Source organism: Mixophyes fleayi, chromosome 1 (genome assembly GCF_038048845.1).
Source record: "Mixophyes fleayi isolate aMixFle1 chromosome 1, aMixFle1.hap1, whole genome shotgun sequence".
Lineage (NCBI taxonomy): Eukaryota > Metazoa > Chordata > Amphibia > Anura > Limnodynastidae > Mixophyes > Mixophyes fleayi.
Genome location: NC_134402.1, coordinates 370,812,576 through 370,836,905, shown reverse-complemented (window position 1 = coordinate 370,836,905; position 24,330 = coordinate 370,812,576). Strand labels below are relative to the sequence as shown.

At 40.1% G+C, this 24,330-nt stretch overlaps 1 protein-coding gene and 1 pseudogene across 1 annotated transcript in view; one reads left to right on the top strand and one right to left on the bottom strand.

Annotated features, from left to right (window-relative positions):
* The window catches only part of ALDH7A1 (aldehyde dehydrogenase 7 family member A1), a 31,990-nt gene extending 21,506 nt beyond the window's left edge, over positions 1-10,484 (bottom strand). Inside the window, exons 1-4 of the mRNA XM_075178935.1 lie at positions 10,244-10,484; positions 8,160-8,213; positions 3,615-3,680; positions 122-202 (exon numbers count right to left, since the gene is read on the bottom strand). Of these exons, the coding sequence (XP_075035036.1) occupies positions 122-202; positions 3,615-3,680; positions 8,160-8,213; positions 10,244-10,435 (393 nt within the window). The 5' untranslated portion in view covers positions 10,436-10,484. The remainder of the gene's footprint in view (positions 1-121; positions 203-3,614; positions 3,681-8,159; positions 8,214-10,243) is intronic.
* Positions 10,485-21,238: 10,754 nt separating this feature from the next.
* Positions 21,239-23,462, top strand: LOC142158413 (uncharacterized; annotated as a pseudogene).
* Positions 23,463-24,330: the final 868 nt, after the last annotated feature.

The following is a 24,330-nucleotide window of genomic DNA, read 5'->3' as shown; positions in this document are numbered from 1 at the left end:
AACTTCTAAATGATGGTAATTATACAGTATTATTGCATCGACTGTCAAGCTACTGGAGTAAATGAAGGCATATACCCTGTCCCACTGTGTCATTCATTTATACTTAGATTCTTTTGTTTACCAGATGTCCTAAAAGTTTGATCTTTTTTCTAAGAGCATCACCAATTTGCCGCACAATTTCCCCACGTTTAGGCGCAGGAATCTATAAAATAAAAAAATGTAATCAGATTATTTGTAATAGTAACAAATAAATTAGAAATATATCAGAACTACAAAAATATAGGAGTAGTCATGTAAACAATTCTCTTACTTGAAAAAGCATGTTATAAAAAGGTTATAGATCTAGACAATAAGCATTCTGTAAATATAAACATTTTCTTATATAAATAAAAAGCAAAAATATTTCTATAATACATACATGATGTATATGTATAAACTCCTGTAAATAACAGATATATAAGCAGAGAGTTTGAATATCATCACCTCTGTATTCATTAGGTATTCGGTATTCATTTACAGATTTTTGCTATTATACTCATTAAACCATGCACTACAAGACTGCTGACTAGGGGTGAATTACTGATCTGAATTTCCTTTAATACTGGACTTTGAATGGTGTTTTGGAAAGGTTTATAAATTGTAGCCAGATTATCAACCCTGCATGACTGCCCTGAAGACCAACTCTCTGCTGCCAAAGTAGGCTCCAGTATTTTGCTTTCACGGATGGTGAATTCCTTCATGGATCACTTCCAAAATTTAGCCATGTGACACAAGTGGGACATTTTGTACTTAATGGAATCACTGGGACAAGAGGTGCTTCTAGTCTTTGGCAAAGAAAAAAAAAAAAAAAAAAACTCCCCAGATTTTCTAAACTTTCTCCTTCATTCCCACATTACAATGTTTTATTTGTCAGTGTTCTAATAACTTTAATACCACCAAATTTGTAAATATTCTAAGGGATTAGATTATAATGAGTTAATTTTTATTTTGTAAAGCGCCACAAAGTGTCCGCAGCTCCGTACAGGAACAAACAGTAGGACAGTACAAGGTACACATTACGGTACAATAAGTAAGCAGCACTATTACTCGGGTAGCTCAGCACACAGCTAATAAGAAAGGGTGAGGGAAAGTCAGCACAGCAGGAAACCTGAGCCCAAAAGTGTGGGCGCAGCTACCAGCTTAAGAGCCACTGACGAGGTGCGTAGAAAAGCAGGGGTGGAGTTAGTGGTCTCAAGAAGGAGGTGGGCAGAGTAGCAGTGGAGCAGAGTAAAAGTGGTGGAAACAGGAGGAGAGAGGACCCTGCTCAGAGATGCTTACAATCTAAGGGAAGAGTAGACAGACAGAGGACACAAGGAAAGCGAGATGGGGACTGGGTCAAAGGGACGAGAAGGAGAAAGGGAGAGAGTGGGAGAGTAAGCCGCCAGGTGGGTAGTTAGGCAGATGACTGAAAGGGTTTTAATAAGAGGTGGCTTTTTAATGCCCATTTGAAACTGCTTAAAATGGTGGAAGTTCTAATAGCATGAGGGAGATTGTTCCAATGGAGGGGGGCAGTGCAGGAGAAGTCTTGAATATGCGAGTGAGATGAGGTAATCGGAGGGAAGGAGAGGCGACGATTGTTGGCCGATCACAGTGGGTGGGAAGCATAGTGAATAGAGATAAGGTTGGAGATGTAGGAAGCAGTGGAGCTGGCGAGGGCCTTGTATGCGAGAACGAGGAGCTTGAAGAGGATTCTGTAGGGGAAGGGGAGCCAGTGAAGGGCGTGGTAGAGAGGGAAGACAGATGTTGGGTGGAGAGAAAGGAAGATGAGTCTAGCAGTGACATTGAGTATAGAATGAAGAGGAGCAAGATGAGTGGGTGAGGCCAGGGAGGAGTAGGTTGCAGTAGACCAACCGAGAGATGATCAGGGAAAGATTATACCCCATGCTGTATAATATAATACACTGGAAGTCATTAAGAGCTCCTTTACCATATACAAGCTACAGTGCTTTTATGCAGATGACGGAACTATAATCTACTCATTTCACAGATCACTTTCCAAATGAGCCGCATGACAAGTGACATCAGTACAATCAAAATATAAAAAGGTGGCCACACAGGCTCATCTGCCTACTCAACCAACAAATGGGTGGCTGAATTAGACACTTACACTGTCACAGTGGCCTATTAGTGAGATCAGGGAAAATAAATCGCAATTATAAAAACAAAACTTATTTACAAATAACATCAGATACCAAAGGTAATCAAAAATAAATATAACACATGTGCAGTCAAATCAGATGCTGCCCCCTGATCTTACACACACACAATCCCCAATGTGTCCAAAAAATGATAATACACAATATGAAGAAAAGGATGGCGCTTCTGATTGAATAGAGTTTCTCACATTGAAACAGAGTGGAGATTTGGATCTGGGGAGAATCAGTCGGGTGATTGCTTGACATATAAGACGCATATATTTTTCCTCTACATGTAAGTGCATACCCAAAAGGGGTGAAGGAGTGCATCACACGGTGATTTTTTGTATCTCTTTGCTTCACATATTGGTTTAAGTGGGATCGAGAGATATCTGAGACACTGGAATATATGGGTCGCACTATGATATTTTTCTGATTCCCTTTTTATGTATCGTGTGGAGAGGTGGACTATTTATAGTTGAGCAAAGACGACATATTTATTTGGATTGAAACATATATGTGTAATTGAATATCATCTTGGGACAATTGATCCGCATTAAGGAATCATGTGAAAAACTCTATTCAATCAGAAGCGCCATCCTTTTCTTCATATTGTATTTTACCAAAAGCTAATCAAGTTATATCACATTACACATCATAAATTCTATATTGAGCAAAAAAAAAAAAAAATGACCAAGAAAAAAAATGTATTATTGCAAAATAATGTAACCTGTACATATATACCAATATCTAAAATAAATTTGACTTTCTATTTCATAGGTCTTCTCATCTAAACATTAACAAGTTCAACAACTAGAAGAACGGTCATTGTATGCTCTGGATGACAACAACGATCTTGAGTTTCAAATGTTTCCTGAAACAGGTTTATGATGGGTTTTGGAACTAACAGTATCAAAATCTGTTTCATCTGAAGAACATAAATCCAAAAACTTTTTTCCTCCCTAGTAGGCTTGACCAGCTGTGTTGTCAGGGCACCACAAGCAACAGAACAATGACACTGAAATTATTATTAATTTGTCAAGTCACACAACCTGCCAATTTACAAAAACAATACCCCACCATACAAAGATAAGTAAAAATTAACATTACAAACTTAATTTGGAGCCAAACTATAAAACTGCACATTAACTTTTCATTTGTAGTGAATGAGCTGGCACGGTATCCAGGAACCCAACTGGTAAATTGCACTAGTGGAAACAAGTGCTATTCACCAAGAGAGTGCTGGAGAATATTACACAGATTGTCCCCATAGTGATCAGCCCCATTGTTTCTTTCATATAATAGAAGAAAGGCACATAGCAGTCTATATAGCCACCGCTTTGTTCTTCCCCTCTATTGTCACAAGCTAAGGGTAGGCTAGAAAGGGTTTGTAAGCTGTGACCCTGCTTTTCCCAACCCCTATGATTAAATGATACTTACATCTGCCCATATCTGCCAGGCTTCTTTTGCCTTGGTAACTGTTTCATTGTACTCTTCAAGAGTGGCCTGAAATACAGAAGAAAGAAAAAGATAGGTATAGCTCACAATACCTTACAAGATAAGCAAAGAAGGATAGCTCAATATACTATATAAAATAGCAATAATCAATATTGAACAGGATGATTGTATTAAAAAGTCTAAGAAACAAATAGGAGCGTTATAAGCCAATAGACTGGTAGCAGCTCAGTGTCCTAACAAGAGCGCTTCCACAAGATCTTAAGCAGTGGGAGTAGGGATGGCACCTTCTATATATGCAACTGTTTTTTTTACAATAAGATTTAAAATTCAGTACAAGTAACTATGTTGGACTCAAAGATGGTGAATCTAGTTGTGTAAAGTTACTCAGGATGAACAGAACCAGCACTTCCCTCACATTTGCCTCTGTTGTCATGGTTTGAAATGAAGCACTTAAGTAGGTGGACTGATAATTATATTATTGTCATTGGTAGTAAACAAACTTTGCATGAATCTATGCTCTGCAAACTTAATTTGTTCAAGAGATTTCTCCCAGAGAACTGATTTGCAAGAAGGTTATCTCACTTTTTGGACATGGTCACATGATTGAACTCAAACACAAGGAACTTATGCCTGATCACTGCATATTTCTCGTAAGCTTACCAATGAGGACCATCTCATCCTCAAACTCTGAGGAGCAGATATAGTAGTGGTTTAGCAAAGAAAAACCCAACTGAATTAAGGTGTTACATAACAGATCTCAGCAGAAATTAACTTTTTAAGAACACCAAAATGTTATAGGATGGTAACTGCATGAATCAACACTTTAGTATCCTGGTGTGGAATCAACTTGTGGCCTCTTATGTAGCGACTGTTTGACTGGACTTATTTGTCTCCTGTTCTATTGGAGAGTGGAGTGTTGTCCCTTTATGCTGCCTCTGTCCTACTATGAAAGAGGACATAACCATTAATGAGTTTTTAAAAATTTGCAATAAGAAACTGGCAGGAATTTTATATTGGGACATGTGGGTGGGCCTCTTGTTGCTAGGTGGCCATCCATCCCTAGAACAAATGAATAATGCAATTTTTTGGGCTATTCTTGAAACACTCAAACGAGCTCTGTTGCAGGTATGAATCACCATCAGATAATGTTTTTCGTTATTGTAACATTCCCTGAAGATGATGCATTTTTAGTATTTTTAGACTCAGTAGAGCAGTACAAAGGAGAGAACAGTGAATAAGTTGGGTGCATGAACCAGGTTATGTGACCATAACCTGGCTCAGTACTTTGGGAGGCAAAGCATGAGTATAACTTAGCTAATTATACATAGAAGAATGATTTATACTACAATTAAACCAGTCATTCGGCTGTCCCACAACCTTGGTGAAGCAGGATTAGTTTGAGGTTAAACAGTGGGTACAACTTGCTTATCTTTTATCACTCTGGAAGGGGCAGTTAGTTGCAGTTGACAAAAGGCTGACTAGGTAACCAGTCTCTGAAAAAAAAGTGCTGTAATATATGTCCATGGCCAATGTCAAAGCAAGCATGAAGGGAAAAACACATGCTCTCTTTACTATTTGAGCTTTTAGGTCAGTTTCAACGGCTATTAAAATAAGGGCTTTTGGAGCCATAAACGAGCCCCCTAAGGCACTGTCATGTGCAAGCTAATTTCTAGGCATAAAACTGTAAATATGTTTTTGTGAATTAACTCCTAGTAACAGCGTAATATGGCTCAGAGGAGCTTTTTAAAGCAATCTGTTTGATTATGTTAAACTCCTCTGTTCTCCCCAGATGGTGCTGGAAGATAAGAGTCCAGATCCATGGTTACGGACTAGCACTTTGTATCATTTATGGCAAGTCGCAAAATATCTCTTTTAGGACAGTGATATTTAACACGCCTGGGAAGTCTCAGACGTTTCGACTTTTGAGACAGGCAATTGGGTTATATGTTAATGACAAATTCAAGCTGAATAGGGTCACAGGAAAATATCACATTATATTTTCTCTAATATCGTACTTGCAGGAGGCATGTGTAGTATGTAGATGAAGGGGAACTTATGACCTGTTCTGTGGAGGCAAAATCATGTTTGTAAACCATTCTGGTGAGAAGTGGGGAGAGGGTACTTAAAACCTGACTTAGAAGCCGTTGTCCACAGAGGTCATAAAACCTCAATTTACATTTACACAGATCTTTCAGTTCGGACATTATAGGAAGGGGGGCTGTGGGCCCTGCAGCATGGATTTAAGACTGGCCTGTGACCCTAAGGATTCGTTCACTTTTGGGAGTCAATCTGATAACGAAGAGTGTCCCATTTTCTGCTTCTCCCAGCAACAGAACCTTGATCATTCGCGAGTTATCAATTCTATGTTTTATCCTTTTTATTTTACAAGAAACCATTATATATTTGTATGTCATTTGTTAATTGTTTTATCTTCAGCATTGTGGATGTATTTTCCATATTAAATTACACTTAATAAGTTAAAGTTTCTTTGTTCTTTCGAATTCATGCAACAGTTTGGTTAAAATGCTACTGTGACTGGATCACTTATAAGTAACTTATGGTATAAATCTATTTAAAGGAAATAGAGCAGGACACTTATTTATATAATTGCCAAAGCACTTTTTTTTTATAGTGTGTATATTTTGAAATAGGAAATCTTTATTTCTGAGAATTTTTATTTTTTTTCCTGTTTTAACCTTGCTAGAGGAAATGCATCATCATCATTTATTTATATGGTGCCATTGATTCGGTCGAGAAAGAGATCGAGAGAGAGACACTAGGGTAAATTTTAATAGCAGCCAATTAACCTACTAGTATGTTTTTGGAGTGTGGGAGGAGACCGGAACACCCTGGAGGAAACCCACGCAAACACAGGGAGAACAAACTCCACACAGATAAGGCCATGGTCGGGAATTGAACTCATGACCCCAGCGCTGTGAGGCAGAAGTGCTAACCACTTAGCCACCGTGCTGCCCTAATGCATTATTTCTGATGTATATATCAGATACAATAAGCCTTTGTTTAGAAAGTCTTTTGTATATCTTGGTGTAAGGAAATGCCTTGTTTGGGGTTTGCAACTTTTCTTGGGGAATTCTTTTCTTTGGAGGAAATATGTATTCTGCAACTGTTTGAAGAAAGCACCCATGTTAATCTCATGTTGATTCGACCTTTTGATGTGAGTGTCCAATACACCTTAAGGGAAAGGAAGGGGTAATTAGACTTGCTGTCAGATGTCCACTGTGTCCAAGATAAGATGCAGGAAGTCACAGCAAGGTTTTAGGATATCACAGGTATACGTAAATATTGGTAGCTTTGCATTGAATGTAAATCCATGTTCGGGTAAACAGGTTGCATCCCGATTCTAAAAAATGGCCTGTGTCTAAAACTGTATAAAAAAGAGCCCTTGTAAACTGAAATGTTCCATCTGACCTGACCACTGATACCTATAATCAGTGGAAGTGTCCTAGTCGGGGCACGTGCGCAAAATAAACATCATTCTCTGCTTCAAGACCCTGCTTGACAACATCTTCAATATTGCTGTAATCCTGTGACCTACAGATTAAACCCAAAATCTAATCTGTTTCCGCCTGTCTGAGGTTTGGACCCAGTTCTCCAGTACCACCGCTCTCCCGCTACCCAGCAGCTCTGGCCAGTGTAATAGGCCAGGGGGGGGGATCCATCCACAGCACCATGATCCATAGTAAGAGGTCAGGGGTACCAGCCCGGAAGTACACTAGCAGCAACAGTTACCCAGAAGGAATGTGGTTCTGGATGCCATAAAGGAGCCCAGTGGTGGCAGCAGGCTCCTCCTACTGTGGCAGGAGGGGTGTATTCGGAATAACGAAAGGGGACGGTGGCAAAGTAAGCCCAGCCGGTTCCCAGCAACAGATACGGTGGCATAGGCGTTCCATCCTGTCACAGCTACATAGTTGAAACAGGAGAGAACATTGTGGTTTGTTAACTCAGATTAAAGTAAATTAATAAAGTAGATTCGTTTTAAGGGAGAACCTAAGGCTTCCTAAATAAGAATATCAGCTATTCACAAACAGCCTTGGTGGTGGCATAATTGGTAAGGCAAAGCTTGTGTGTGGCATAGAGGAAGGATTTAATCATTTTAGACAGACCACGTGTTGTAACTCTTTGTCACACACTCATCACACAGGCTCAGGCAAGTGCCGAGCCTGACAGGCACTATGGATTATAAAGTCAAATAGTCCTTGATATTTTTCTTGCAAGTTGTATTTGACCTGAATGACTAATTATATCCAGGTAGCTGAACAGGGAGGGCTATGAAGTGACAATATAGAGTGAACAGTGAGGCCCAAGTGAGAGATCCCAACTTTTGAATTCCCGAGGAAAGGACGAACCTGTCCAGGATTAGAGGAGAGAAGGAACTGCATGGAAGTGGAGGATGGAGGATGGAGGATGGAGGAGCCGAGCCCCCCCCAGGTGGAGTTGTCCTTTAACTTGATGAATATGGCTTAAAAAAAACAAAACAAACAACACACACCGCACAAGATAAATTACCTGTCTAACTCTTGCGATTGGTGAATTGTTAGCCGGACAATAAGATGTTACGACCTGAAAGAAAGTGGAATATATAAAACAATTAACAGACTCAGTCTCGAATTAAAACAATGTAATTAGAAGGAAAATAAAAAGAATTCTACAAATGTTTTTTGCTTTTAATCTATGTGATGATGCCCACATCAGTGAAGGGCATTGTTTCTATGAATAAACAATTTACACATGGAATAAGGATTAATAAATCATAGGATCAGTAGTTTTCTACAAATGCAATCTCTCACAACAAACACCAACAAAAAATAGTAGTCGTGTGAGTGACCTGCACACAGAACAAAATGCTGCATAATGCAACCAATGTTTTCTGGCTATACAGACTTCAAATATTGACAACGTCAACACATTTAGTACAACAATTATTTTAGTGGTCATTTTACTAAAATTATCCAGCTTTTCTTAACCTTACTTAGCTCTACAGTTAGAGAACATGTCTAAAAAGTGAAGTCTAAACTACAGAGACCCAACAATCATTCATTAACTTTGTCACAAAGCTCTTCAGCCAAAACAGGTTAAAACCTGCAAATGATGAACATGTTAATTCATCTCCACTCAGCAAAAAATAACAATTTAAACGTGCACATTAATTGATGCAACAAAACACAATTCTAGTAACACATATGTCACTGGCCTATGGTAGATTTTGTTTAACATAATATGGCACCGTGGCTTAGAAAGTCAAGTAGCCTTAATCAGTTTGAATTTTCTTGAACTTGACCTGTAACTCCACTACTAAGCCTAATCGTTAGGAAAGCCAATTGTATGTATGCTTCCGGCACGTATAGGTGGAAAGTTATATGGTATTGCCATTTACTTATGATGATTCCATGACGCATAATTATACTGCACGCGTAAATTTCCTAAACACACTGTATAGGGGCAAATGCATCTATATAAAGGACACGTGATGGGGCTACCAGAGTAAATTTTACTCAGGAAAGTCTTATTTTATGCCATTGGAATTTTTAACTAATGAAGCTTATTATGCAAGAATTTACATTCATGATGCAAGGGAGTTGACTGGCTTAGTGAAGATAAACAGTCCTATGTCAATGGGCAACCCAAATGCAATTAAGAGTCAATAATAAATAAAGGACACGCTATGGTACATAGATGTCCATGTTCCCTGCTTTAATGAATGTGACCCATGAATATAATGCACAACAGCTCATAACATCAAACATGAGATTAGGCCTGATTTAAACTGTGGATCCTGAGAGATTGGCTATCTGACAGATCTACGTTTTAATCTACATCGAACACAAAAACATATGCTATTTTCAGCTCACCAATCTGGACCAGACTGCACCCACTGATGTGCGATAGTGAGAATGACTCACATCTGCATAATAACCATCCTGCTTCCACATTATTTTATACAAATCTCTTATGTGGTCGTTTTCATTTACTAAGGAACGGTGCATGTCAACTACAATATAAGGTTTAATAATAGCATCCTGGATCACCAAGTTAAAATTAATGTATGTTTTCAAGAACAAAAGGTTACGAATAGCCAAGATGCACAATGGTCATCTAAATTTACAACGCCACCTTACCAAGTCATAGTAAGCAGCTTCTAACCCTGAAATGTCACCGTCTGCAGCAATATTTCATGGTGGAAAAGCTCATGTGGCGGTAATTTATGTGAACAGTATATTATACCTGGTCACATTGTATTATTTCTATGATAAACTTATGCAAATACACAGACATTCAATTACAGTCAAGTTGCCATTCTTAGTGACATGTATAAACATGCTGAAGGACAATTAGCAGCTGGAGCAAACTGTAGGCAGGAAGTTTGCAGTATCAACTAGTTGAGTTTTATATTATAATGAGGATAACGCTGCTATAAAGAATAGTAATAGAATATAGAATAGAATAGAATATGCAGAATAGAATGCACTTTCTTCATGCAAGTCATTGTTCATGTTACCACGTCATTTCTGCGCTGCAGAGAATACCACTTTAGGCTTTGACCCAAAATCCGATCAATAAGTTTACTTGGTGCCACGGAGCTGCACACTTACCTCTCCTTTCCCTCCCCATGTTCCATTGTACACACCGTCGTTCTCCTCCTTTAAACCCAAGTCTTTAAGCCACGAATACTGTGGTTGGTTAATTAACAGGGAAGACATAGCTGCGACTTGTCTACAGCAGGAAGCAAAGATTTTCCTCTTTAGCACAAAATGTCTGGATAGTGGATAGGTTAACTGCAACATGGTGAAGTCAGGCTGGGAGATGCAGCTGGCTAATGAAAGCCGTAATAAGCAGACCCACCTCCAGCTTTCAGAGCTGTGATTGGTTGGAGACAGGTTCAGCCCACACTGTTACAGCACAGACAGCTTGGTGTACAGAGCAGCTAACAGAGCCTATGCTTACTGCCACCTGCTGCATCCTGGACGAGATCACTGTGTTACAGACATTTATATTTTATATAGTCACCAAAGTGACAGTATGTTTTGTTTATTAATTAATATAGAGCACTGTTTATTGTCAGTGTTGTAAAATTACTATGGCAAGTGGACCCACAAGACTGACACTGTCATCTCCTTCGGCTGTGAAAATTCCCGCAATCTGATTGGTTAAAAGTTGTTCCACTCTTGTCCTCTTCAAATTTAATGATCTCAAACCCTAGTCAAACATATCTTAAAATGGAACGATGAAAACATTGTTTTTGTTGATAAGTATAAATCGGCCAAATGGATAAACTAAAATAGGCTGTGACTAATAGGAACTGCATATATATACTAACACTGAGTGACTAAAGCTATAGTATTTATTATATGATGACAAGGACTATAGATACGGTAGAAGATATAACAGATATTTGTTAGCCAACCATGAAGTACTCCTAAATAATTTTCTGAGTAAACAAACTTGTCATTCAAGGGAAGAAAAATAGTCTCTATAATATTACAACTTTCTTCTGCTTTTTGATTTTTATTCCTTTCAGTTCCCCAGAGTGATTGGTCTTTTCAAATAAATTACGTTTCAATTTAAATCTTTTGTAGCCAATTAAGTGCAATTGTATCTTTTTCTGCAGGAAAACACACCGCATTACTTAAATATTTCCACAAGTCAATTGCATCCGGGAACTTGCTTAAATTGCATGAAGTAATTTAAATTAAGTCATACCTGTCAGTCTTGAAAACCCCATTGTAGATTTCTTTTGTACTGCTAACTTTATAATCCACTCAGTGGCTTTTAGGCTCTTTTAGATTTTTAGGTTTCAAAATACAAATGCCTTTGTTCTTTGGGGTATTGCAGGGGATGAAAATCCGTTTAATACTTCTATTACTCTATGTATATATTTTTTTAGCTTACGAACACTTATTCCAATGCATAGATAACTGTGAGTGAGAGGAGATCCAGGTTGGTAGGTCTCACCTCGTTAGGGATACAAATTCATTGTAGGGAAAGGGAGACAGCTGTAGAGTTCTAAGTCTACCAAAGGTTTTTTTATTTACGTGGCGGTAAAAACAATTTTTTTTACTGATTGATTTCAGCTGGTGTCTTGGCTTTTCATGCCTTTTTGTACCTCCCTTTCTTCATGTGTTCGATATTTTTTCCTTGTGTCATTTCATACTATTTCACAAAACTTAATTTCTGAACATTTATGGTTTGATATCTTTGCATGTGTGGATTGCAAGGGTTTTTGCTGACATTTGGTGTAAATTTCATTACTATAGCCACATTAAATATATATTTACTGAGAAAAATGTTAATGTGTTCAATACTTATTTCACCTGCTGTATGATGATGGGGTTGTCCAAGATGATAAGAACAATACTTGTCAGAAGATCAAATTTAATGTAAAAATATATATTATATGTACTAATATCAAGTCCTATCTGGACATTTTTAGTAATTCAAACAGTACCTGGAGGGGTCGAGTCGCCAGCTTGCCCCCCTCTGTAACTAAATCCCTCATTATGTGATGGACTGTATGATATCCACGTGTCTGGAAATTCAAATATGCAGGCTGAAGTGTCCAAACTGTAATTATAGCTCCTTAAAACAAGCCAATGGTTGGAAATAGAATGACATATAGTACTTGCCAGGGCCAATCACGGTCACCTGTGTATTGCTGCACATTAAGACGCTTATGGTTTATGAAGATTTCCTCGGCACCAGGCCCGGCGCTCCCATTAGGCAAGGTTAGGCAATTGCCTAGGGCGCTGGGCTCTGCAGGGCGCCTCGAAATAAAAAAAAAACGGAAATCCACGGGGAGGAGAGGAGGGAAGGGGCTATGAATCTTACCTGCATGAAGCTGCTCCTCTCTGCTCTGTCTTCTCCCCTCCGCTCACTGACAGTGACAGGCCGTGATGATGTCATCATCACGGCCCGACAGTGTCTGTGAGTGGAGGGGAGAAGACAGAGCAGACAGGAGCAGCTTCATGCAGGTAAGTTAAAGAAAGACGGGGAGGGGAGGGGAGCTGAGGGGAGGGAAGCGCAGCAGCGATTTTCAAACTGTGCCTAGGGCGCCAAGGACCCTAGCACCGGCGCTGCTCGGCACACACTGTGCACAGTTAACTTTAGCACCGGCGCTGCTCGGCACACACTGTGCACAGTTAACTTCAGGACTGAGTGTCGCTCCATGCAAAAAGGTAGCCGGATAAAATAGATGCCTCTCACACCAAATCTCCCATTTAACACATCCTTTCTAAATGCAGTAATCCAGAGCCGTAACTAGGCAAGTGCGGGTGGTGCCGTCGCCCAGGGCGCAAGCCCAAGTGGGCGCAGCCGCCCGACACCTGCCTCTGTGCCCAGGCTCAATCAGTCCACACAACGCCGTACGAGAGCCCCACAAGCAACAATTAATTTCCATAATCTGAATCAGTGGACCGCATGTGCGTTCCACCGAAAGCAGGAAGTTCGGCATTTGAACTTCCTGCTTTCGGTGGAACGCACATGCGGTCCACTGATTCAGGTGGCCAATCAGGAGTCCTTGGAATCAACTCTTGGCATGGGATACGCCCATCAGTGACGTCACATAGGAAATAGATTCTATGCGTTCCACTATGGAACGCATGCAGCGTACTGCTTGGCTGTAGCAGGTTTCACTTCCGTCTCCCCGCTGCTGTTAATACAACATACCAGCGTCTGAAGTTTTTCCATTACAGACGGGATAACCTGCAGCTGTATCTACCCCGGACCCGCCAACAGAGGCAGTGAGTTTCGAGTCATTTTTTCACCTTAGTTTTTTTCTGGTACCAGGTAGCTCTACTATTGGAAATTGAGCTTAATGTATAATAATGGACTGTGTGCCAACAGAAACTAAACAGTCGGTTTTAAGCTGCTAGTATTGGTTCTACACCTGCATCTGAGTTACTGGATTGAAACGGACTGTGTGTAAAAAGACATCTATTAGTTGCCAATCCCTTTGTCTTTTATATTATTAATACCGTATCCATCAGTTGGTTGCCAATGGTTGTTTATGTTACAATCTTTGTATCACCTAGATTGTGAATTTTAATATACAATCATTGTTGTTTTAGATAAAATCCCCAATAAATGTATAGTTAGTTATTCGTCAAATGAAATTGTGACTCCCCTTTAAATATTTCATTTAATTGCTTGTGTTGCGGGATGATTTTTCCAATGCTGCCTGCTCCATTTATTGTATTCAGTGAATGAACTGGGGTAATGCATGGTCCTCTATTGAACCCACAGACCACAAGTGCAAATACTAGTTAACCACTGTGTTTGACATGTGGTGTCACCGGTATTTAACCCAGTGCCAGTGGGTAAGGGCCTTTATATGTGGGTTTTTCAAATATTTCTAATAATAAAGCGTCTACAAGGACTCTAACGTGCTGCATTATTAAATTAACATGCCAACCACACCCCCACATTAGGTTGGCCACACCCACTCAGCAAATGTCACTCCCACATAGATGGGGGGCGCCGATGCCCTGTCTCGCCCAGGGCACTAAAATGTCTAGTTACGGCACTGCAGTAATCAATCAGGTAGGTAAAGGCTGTGTTATCACTTGTCTGTATGTCAGTATATCACTCCATGAAAATGTCCACGTCAATCAAGGGTTAAATATAAAAGACCATCTCAGTCTGTATTTACCCACATTCATATATCAATAGTACCCCGGTCTGACGCGTTTCGTCACACCTGTGACTTTATCAAAGATACTAAAGATATCAAAGGGATATATCTTCAGTTAAGGTCAACAATAAAGGGAGGCATTGTGGAGGGCGAAGAGCTTGAACTAGCTTTGGAAGGCATTGGGAAGCCAGTGAAGGGATTTGCTAAGCAGTTCAGCAGATGTGCATCGGGAGAGCAAGATTAGTCTGGTCACAGCGATGCTGGACTGAAGGGGGGGATAGGCAAGAAAAAAAAAAAGCCAAGGAGATGACAGGACTGAGAGAGGAGTGAAACTAAGGGCAGAGTCAAGAATCACACCCAGGCAGCAGGTGTGGGGAACCAGTGGCGGATCAAGGGGGGGGCGATCGCCCCCCCTAGCAGGGGCTTGCTGCTGACGGCTGCACACTGTGCAGGTCCGTTCATCATTGACAGTGTGCTGCCCGGCTGCTCTGATTGTGTTTTAAACACAATCAGAGCAGCGGGACAGCACACTGCCAATGCTGAACGGACCTGCACATACTGTGCAGCCGTCAGCAGCCTTAGAAATTAGAAAGGGGGCGGGGCCTAAATCGCCCCCCTAAAATCGCCCCGGGTAGAGCAGTTGCCTAGATCCGCCCCTGTGGGGAACAGAGGAGAAACTGATGTTGTCAACCATGGTTGACAACATGGCGATTTTAGGGGGGGGCGATTTAGGCCCCGCCCCCTTTATATGTTGGGGTGATCTATTGCATTAGACAGAGGGAAAATAATATGCTCAGATTAGATATTTTTATTTGGAGGTGGCGTTGTGTCATTCAGGTGGAGATGGTCAAAAGGCAGTTTCACACATTGGCTAAGACAGGGGAGAGAGGTCTGCAGAGGAATGATCGATCTGTTATCAGCGTAGAAGTGATAGTGGAGGCAGAAGGAGCGTATGAGTTCACATAGGAAGGTGGTACAGACAGAGTGTAGTAGAGGGTAATGAAGAAGGCATTCAATGTCACTTCTGGGAATAGCTGAGGGATGGGAGGAGCATGTAGGTTTAATTACCAATCCTCACCCAGCAACACACAACTTTTCATTGTACCTTACTGATCTAGAATGGGGCAATAAACTTTAAATATCAGGTCTCCACAGGGCACCAGTGAGGACACAGGATCTTTCCACCATCACTAGACAGTGGGAGATTACTCACCCCTGCCACAAACCACTTCAGTGAGCTGGTAGGTAGTTAGCAAGTTCCCACCTGAGAGTAGAAGGTACATACATTTTTACCATGTACCACAGAAAACAAGTGGTCTTTAACTAAGGTGTCCTTCCCCCTATCCGCCACCCCTGGAAAAAAAACGTGAGGTAGGGGGATGGGTGTGAGCAGGAGGATCAATCAAGCAGCTTGTCATTGGTTCTCAAGCTCACATCCCCAGGACCAATCATGATATTGCAACTTGTGAACAGAATCAGCAGAATCAGAATCTAGTACGCGGCCTAAGGGAAGCTTCGAACACCATTGTCCTGGTCATTGCTGCCCTATAATCTGCTGGGCTCTTCTTAGAGGCATTAGCTGTTTCCTGCTGTATTTTGTCTAGCATTAGAAGCAGGGAGCCAGCTGTGTAAGATATCTGGAATTGTATTTTCAAAAGTGTCATGTCAAATGATTCTGAGGAGACTGATCCTGTATTGAAAATTAGAGTAGGATCAATGTCAGGGGCTATTAAAGCCTGCATATCTGGTAAACCAGTATGGTTCCTTAGAAGTTCATCTTCCCTAGTTAGGGTATTATGGAAAGCTAACTTAGCGAATTCCGTTACCTCGGACTACTGAGATATAGTCCAAGAGTCCAGTGCTGTGAGGCACTGTACAAACCACCAAGCCACAGTATTGCCCAAATCAATGTTCTCACAAGACTAGGGCCCAACTGATGGAAACGAATTCCAGAAGGACTTGGAAAGGCTCTCTTCTGGCTGACATGACTGGGCAACGCACCAAGCCTTCAGAGGGCAAATTCAGCACACCTGCAATGGACTGTTCGAGGGAATAAAGAGCTGCTTGAACTAGCTTTCCCTTTTATTGAGTGTTAATGTTCACTATTCTGCTGTTAGTGTCAGTGTATGACTCCCTATTAACCCTCAAATCTTGCCCTGAACAGGCTGTTAATTTTCTACAGCCTGTGTGGACTGAGTCTGAAGACCCAGAGGAGTCCAGCGAGTTCTGGTAATATATCCTCAATCTTTTGGCTGTGGAAACTCCTGAGGAAGTAAGAGTAGCTCCCATTAGGAGGTAACGAATGGTAATAGTGAGAGAAGGCTATAGTCAGTTGCAGCTACTGACATAGTGTCCTCTATTCTCAGTGCTGACAGAAAATCGGGAGAGCGCCAGCAGTCTCAGCTGTTCATCAGCTGATCAGGTGATTGCTCAGATGGAACATATTTTTTTTTTTTTTTTTTTTTAATGTTTCAAAAATGTTTAGCTGTTGCTAGATAACAAGCTCTCCTGAACAACAAAATGAATATTACCGCATTGAAGTAAAGTTCACTCAGTCCATAAATGCCACCAGTGCTTTGACAGTAAAATGAATATTTTACCTCAGTGCTACTGTTTGATGATGCTACTGGCAAGTCACCAATGAGCTCACAGTGCAACCTGCAGCAATATCATTGTCACACAGCCCCCCATGCTGTGATATCTATAGTGCAGAGAACTAGGTCACACAGATTCCATTCAGTTCCATTGATACTACCAGTGTGATGTCAGTAAAGTTACTCTAAAGAGTAATTTGGGCCATTTGTCCTGTGTTTCTGCTTTAATAACATTTCCACTTGAGCCTATTCCCACTACTAGACAAGTGCCAGTGCCTAACAGCAAGTGCAGTTCTCACATCATAAATAAAACAAACCAGTCAACCTGTAGCACCATTGTGACAGTATCCCGACCACCTACCCCGTCTGCACAGTCCACCGGTCCTAGCTACTCATATATACGCCCCCTCCCCGCCATGTTCTATCGCATCTCTAGCCATATCGCGACATCACATTGATTCATTTATTATTATATCTTCATTCAAATCTCCAGCTTAGTTTTCCAGTTGTTTAGTCCTGCACAGTCACATGGTGCAGTCATGTGACAGTGACGTCATAAACGCTCCATTCCAGGATGGAACGCAGCATCTAGTCTGCTTAGCACTTATCTTCCACAATACTTCCTGACTGCTTGCAGCGAGCACCGGACATCAGTTGTTCTTCAGTGATTGGAGGAAGAGCTTCATACAGCATTGTTCTATACACTGCCTTCATTTGTCTATAAATCGGTCTGCAGACATTATTCACAGCTGTTGTTACTGACACCCTGTAGGTAAATACATATGTCTGATACACTGCTGAAAATGTTAAAGATTCGCCATCGCTATAATATTTATATGCACAGAAAATGACGGCATTCCATAAGCACTGTAAGTGTGTGTGTGTATATATATATATATATATATATATATATATATATATATATATACATACACACACACACAATGTCTGTTGATTTCTCTTGTGTGTGCATTATGTGTGAAAGTGATGTTTTGTTACTACTATAAGATGCATGTTAGTGCTGAATTATTTCTTTGAAAACAAAGTTGTAGTTCAAGTGCATTTAGTGAGTGATCTCATACCTATAAGATAGATACCTACATAAGATACATGATTCATTATACATGTTGTAATCTACACATTTATTTACAATGCCTACAAATGTTTAATATAGACATATTTTACCCAAATTTTAGTAAATTAGACACATTTGGAATTAGCTAAATCTGATAAATAAATATAATTTGTTATGCAGGAATTATGGGCAAAATGAACCAGCACAAGCAAATATATAAATGGGTCTTATCACAAAAGGATAAAATACTCCTTATCATGAACTGTATTAATTTATCCAAATATGCAGGTCAATAAGTTTAATTTAGTGACTTGTACATTCTTATTTTACTGAACATTTATAGAGTAGTTAAGGGAAAATCTCAAGTTATCTGTTTGCTACATTTGCTGTTTAAAGCGCCACTAAACCTAAAATACAGACTGGCTGTATATATCTTTTATTATATAAATACGGTTTCTCATTAAGGGATGAAGGAAGTGTGGTGAAGTGCCTGAGATAATCTGCCACACACACAGACACCCTTAATCTTCACTGAGCAAAGCCGTGCTTCTTCTGGAGTGCAGGCCTTTGGCTTCTCTGGTAATTAGTCTATTGACTTCCCTCCCTATACTCGTTGACCATTTGAAATACTCAGCTGCCCAGTAAATTTAACTATAATGTCAAACATCTCAAATTTTGTTACATTATCAGAACTTTTACAAAGGGTATAAACATAACTTAACTATATGGAAGAGTAACAGAACACATCTGAACAGATGAAGAGCCTTCTGTATACAATCATTTGAATTTTTATACACTACATTGTCCCTTCCACAAATCTTTTTTGTTTAATTCCCAAGTATGAATGTTTGAACATTTACCAAGGTTTTTGAGTAAATATTGTACAGCCAAGTATATAGAGAAATAAAACATTCACTATTTCTGCCTCCCCTCACTTTTCCTGTCAGAATTGCTGCTTCTTGGCATACAAATTATTCTTTATCTAGCTCTACTTTCCAACTTAGCAGGAGGGAGACACTTTTAGATCATGAAAGTAGTGTGCAGGTGTTACACTTAGATGTCAGAGACGGCAAGCTTGTAAAAGTCAAGGGGGTAAATTTATCAAGCTGTGGGTCGGAAAAAGTGGAGATGTTACCTATAGCAACTAATCAGATACTAGTTATTTATTTAGTAGATTCTACAAAATGACAGCTAGAATCTGATTGCTATAGGCAACATCTCCACTTTTTAAAACCCGCAGCTTAATAAATTTACCCCAAGGACTATTTCAAATTCACATAGCAAAGTCTTGGACAAACTTTGTTTTAATATTAGAGAAATGTTGTATTGTTTACAGATTTTAGCAATATATTTGTATTTAACCTTTTAAATTTGCTTGTTTTTATTGCGATAAGTAAATGCTCATTCAACCAGCTAGCTGGTAATGACCTCCATAGTTTAAGGAGCATTATACTAGTTGAAGTATCCCTGAACATAAAACTCTTCTCTGCAGTGATGCCAAACAAGCATACTAGAAATAATGGCACATCCTATCACTGTTTTGTTTCCTTCTATCTCTTCCATCTTTCAGCTCACTGTGTGAATCTTTCACACTAATTCCTCTCATCAGCTGAACCGATTGTACCCTGTTCAATTGTTTGTAGTTGCTTTGTACTCTAGAGCAGAGGTACACAACCTAATGGTCAGAATCCAGATAGCTTCATAATGTTTTTTGGGGTCATCCGATTATCAAATCTGAAGTAAATTGTGTTGGTAATCGCCTCTTTTGGGGTCCCAGAACAATGTCATTGACAATTGGTTTCCCGTTTAAAAAAAGATTGAACATTACTGCTAAAGGGTATGATGTTATAGCCATAATTGAACTCATGTGAACTGCATTTAACTCTCTTGTGTTACTTACATTGCACAAGGAGTGTGAACTAACTCAAATGGCTACAACCTAAAATATAAATTAATCCTATATAAAGGCTTTCACAGATGTACAACCTATTGCAGTATATTGGCACTCATGTGGCAGGAGTACAACCTTTGCATTAAATACTGGGTAGCTAAATCATCATCATCACCATTTATTTATATAGCGTCACTGATTCCGCAGCGCTGTACAGAGAACTCATTCACATCAGTCCCTTCCCCATTGAAGCTTTCAGTCTAAAGACAGACAGCGAGAGAGACTAGGGTCAATTTTGATAGCAGCCAATTAACCTACCAGTATGTTTTTGGAGTGTGGGAGGAAACCCACGCAAACACAGGGAGAACATACAAACTCCACACAGATAAGGCCATGGTCGGGAATTGAACTCATGACCCCATCGCTGTGAGGCAGAAGTGCTAACCACTGAGCCACCGTGCAGCCTTGTCTCACAACTTCACTTCCAATTCTCATGAATATAGATTTGGCACATTAAAAAGTTGCATCCATTGTGTGTAAGTACTCTTGAACAATGTTTTTGCTTGTATAATATTATAAAGGCACACATTAAACTTCAATGTCTTTGATTTTATTTTTTTTACTTTTCAGATTAAAGCATGCCTTCTTGTATTGTCAGTGGTTGCATTCATAAGACTACAAAGAAGAACTGCAATGAGGAAGGATTCATTATGCATGCATTTCCATCCAGCCTCTCCAGAATAAACTCTGGCTCAGAAGTATTGAAAAAAACAACCACCAATACTTTGGAAACATTGATGCATTGGCAGAGAACATTTTTTATAAAAAGAATAACAGTTCTTTTCGAATTTGTTTAGACCACTTTGTATCAGAATGCTATGCACCGGGACACAGCAAGAGAAGAGCTCTGAGACAGGATGCAAAACCCACTATTTTCAGTGTCCCTCCTATTTTGACTGCACTACATGACCATACACCTCCACAACATGTTCCTTTTATGGTTGATGCCATCACACAGACAGACCCCTATGTAAATACAGAGGACAAAGGTGCACAATGGCCTGAATTTGAGTTCAATATTGGAGGGCAGCCATGGAAGATAGAGCATGATCATGTTTACCACAATCTTCAGTCTACTGGCAAAAATCCACAAAGACCTGATAGTGTTGGCTCCTACGTAAATACCACTCAGTATGTCGATAACCCTTTGATTCACGGATTACGAGCACCACAATTATCCAAAGCAAAAGAAGTACTGGCAACTGACTCGCATTACTCAATAGTACCAAACCAGGAGTACACCCCACATTCTTCTATAAATCCACAAAGAGGCAACTGTGTGCGGCAAGAAATTTATGACAGGAGCTGTGTAATCGAAAGTAAATTCATTGTGTTTGAATCATGCCTCGATATTGTTTTAGGTTTGAAGATTGTTGTGCCCCTGTTATGGATACACAAAAACATGTTTTGGGTTCTTACTTGTCCGTCACTGGCAAATGTTGCAAAGGTCACATTTTTCAGCTATGGCACAGTCAGCCAACAAGAAGCCAAATTGCAGTTGGAAATGTTTTGAGCTCAGCTGCCGTGTTCTTGAGTGGATCAAATTTTCACAACGTTCGAGAGATGTGTCAGTTAATGTGACTGCAGTTCATTTCACATAATGTGTATGACGTATATCAGCGCAAGTACCTTTATCCTACAGTTGACATTCACTGGCAGCAGGAACGCCTAAGGCTCAACGAAGCTTCCTTTGGTACCCAGCTCTGCCTCGCAGGCAGCGGACAGTGTAGTAAATCTGGGGATGCTTCTAAGTATGGAATATACACCTTTCTCGATGTTGCAACTAAGAGAATTGTTGACTTTGAAACTGTTCAGGGAAGTGAAACTATCTCTTCTGCAGCTATGAAAAGAAATGCCTTTACAAAGTGTTTAAACAGAATATTACAGGACCAGTATCAAGTTGCATCAATTGCCACTGACTATCATCCAAAAATAAAAAAAACTTGTGAACAATACTATAGGATTCAACATGAGTATGATGTTTGGCACTACACAAAAGGCTTAGAGAAACGTCTTCTTGCAGCAAGCAAGAAAGAAAATTGTTCTGTGATAGCAGACTGGATTCCTAGCATAACAAAGCATTTGTGGTGGTGCACGAGCACCAGTAATGGAAATGTTGAGATGTTGCGAGAGCTATGGCAGTCTGTACTGATGCATGTAACTGATCAACATAACTGGGATAATGCAGAAATGTACCATGCGTGTACACATATAATGTTTACAGAACAGGAACGCCAGTGTCGACCATGGATTAAAGAAAAGTCCCAGCCCTATCTTGGCTTGTATGATGTGGTCATGAATCCCCAGGTCAACAAAGACCTTGAGCACCTCTCTAGGTTTTTTCACACTGGAGAAATAGATGTGTATCATGGGTTTTTAGCAAAATACAGGCCCAAAAGGGTTCATTTCAAAATGGATGCAATAGAAACTCTCATTAAGCTGGCCGCACTAGCTCACAATGCAAACGTGCATAGACAGCGTGCACAGGCCAAATTCACAGGGCAGGTGTTAGGAACTCCCAAGCCAGTACAATGAAACTCGGGGTCTGCCCTGAAGGGCCGGTGTTCGCTGGAGCCCCTATTGGTGGGGACAGACTTGGCCGCGGGCCGACAGGGGGTCGGGTAACGTATACTGACTTAAGGAGAACCCAGGTATGGAGTGATTGGCAGACATTAGCGGCCAGGAAAACCAAGGTCAGAGGTCACAAGCACAGGTTCGAAATCCAGGGGCAAGCGAAAAGGTCAGGTGCACTAGCGGAGGAGCAGAATCCGGTTTTCCGGCAAATGGTCGGGGTCAGAAGCGTAGGTTTAGTGGTCCAGGAACAAGCAAAGGTCATACACGGGAGGTCAATCAAAAGGTAATAATAACCAAGCAGAGTGAGAACAAGCAGGCAGCAGAACTGAGGACAGGACGCTATAACCGGCAATGAGGCTCAGTCCTCATTGCCTTTAAATAGTCCAGGTAGCCAATCAGGGAAGAGCCCTAGAAGTGTCCAGAGGCGTGACCTAACAGCTGATTACCAGGTGACCAATAGCGATGTAGTTCAGCTGCAAAACATACCACCAACAGATCCTGCCTCCTGAACCTCCAGATGGCCATGATTGGCTACCACCTAAGAGACCCTGCGCCTGTACGCCCGCCTATTGGCCAGCTGGCCGGGCGCCACGCCAGGGAGCCTGTAGCGTCCCGGTTGTCTGGGCAACCGCCGGGACGTCACCAGAAGCCACAGGAGAGTCTCTAACAGCAGGAAAGAGCTGCAATAGGAACATTGAAGCATGATGTGGTTTTCCCCACATCAAAAAAAAAACATGCATTTCCAAGACCACTACATGAACCAATTACTAATACACATGTATTACCCATGATGACTGATGTGCTCAAATTTTTTGATTGGCGAATTAAAAATGACTGGTTCCCGTGGTCTTCAGAATTAAAAGATGGTGTCTCTGCAGAACAGAGACTGAACAAGAGGCTTTATTAGAAATTCTATCCTTAGGTGACTTTTATCTTGTACATTTGACATCAAACTTTTTTATCACTTTTTTATTAAATGAAATTGAATTACTGCTAGATCTAATGTAGTTTGTTTTATCTACTAAAAATATTTAATTGACTAGAAGGCTAAATTATGTAGACTGATGTTTTAAACATTTCTACACATTACTTCTAAATGTGACAACGGGTTAGTAAATCTAATTTAAAGGGGTTTGCCAGCTAACTTCAATATCCCTCTCTTCCCCCATAATGGTTCTTTTTGATTTATTTGTCCTTCCCTATCCTAAGCTTCAGCACCGGTGAAGTAATGGATTTAATAGATCTGTTTACACATGTTAAAGTGTAGCTGTCCTCTCTAATAATCTGTAATGTGCTCTATATCAAAGCACATTTACTGTTAAGAGTATAGTGGTATGAAATATAGCAAATAACATTGTACTAGAGAGGTGGATGAGTTGCATGGCAATGCATCTAATGAATGTCCAACTACCCATCTAAGGGTACATTTATTAAAGCTTCTAACAAGGAAAAGAGTAGGTGTTGCCCATGACAACCAATCAGATTATAGCCATCATTTATTGCTAGTCTGATTGGTTGCTATGTGCAATACCTCAACTTTTCTTTTTTAGAAGCTTTAGTTAAAAATACCCCCTAGTCTCTTACTATGCAGGTATAAAAGAGGAAAGTTTTTTTTTGTTTTGTTTTTTTCTTTTACGTAACTAAAAAAATTTTATCTTTCATATTTTTTTCTAAGAAACTTTTTTTTTTGTTGGAGTAACTCAAACCAAACAAGAAACAGAAACTACAACGTACAATGCAAAGGAAAAAAAAAGTGCCTTACCTAGGTACAAATTAACAGTAGTAAACAATATTCAAAACAAACAGAACAATATATCATCCCAATTTAATTGTCAAGAAATTGAAAACACAGATTCTAT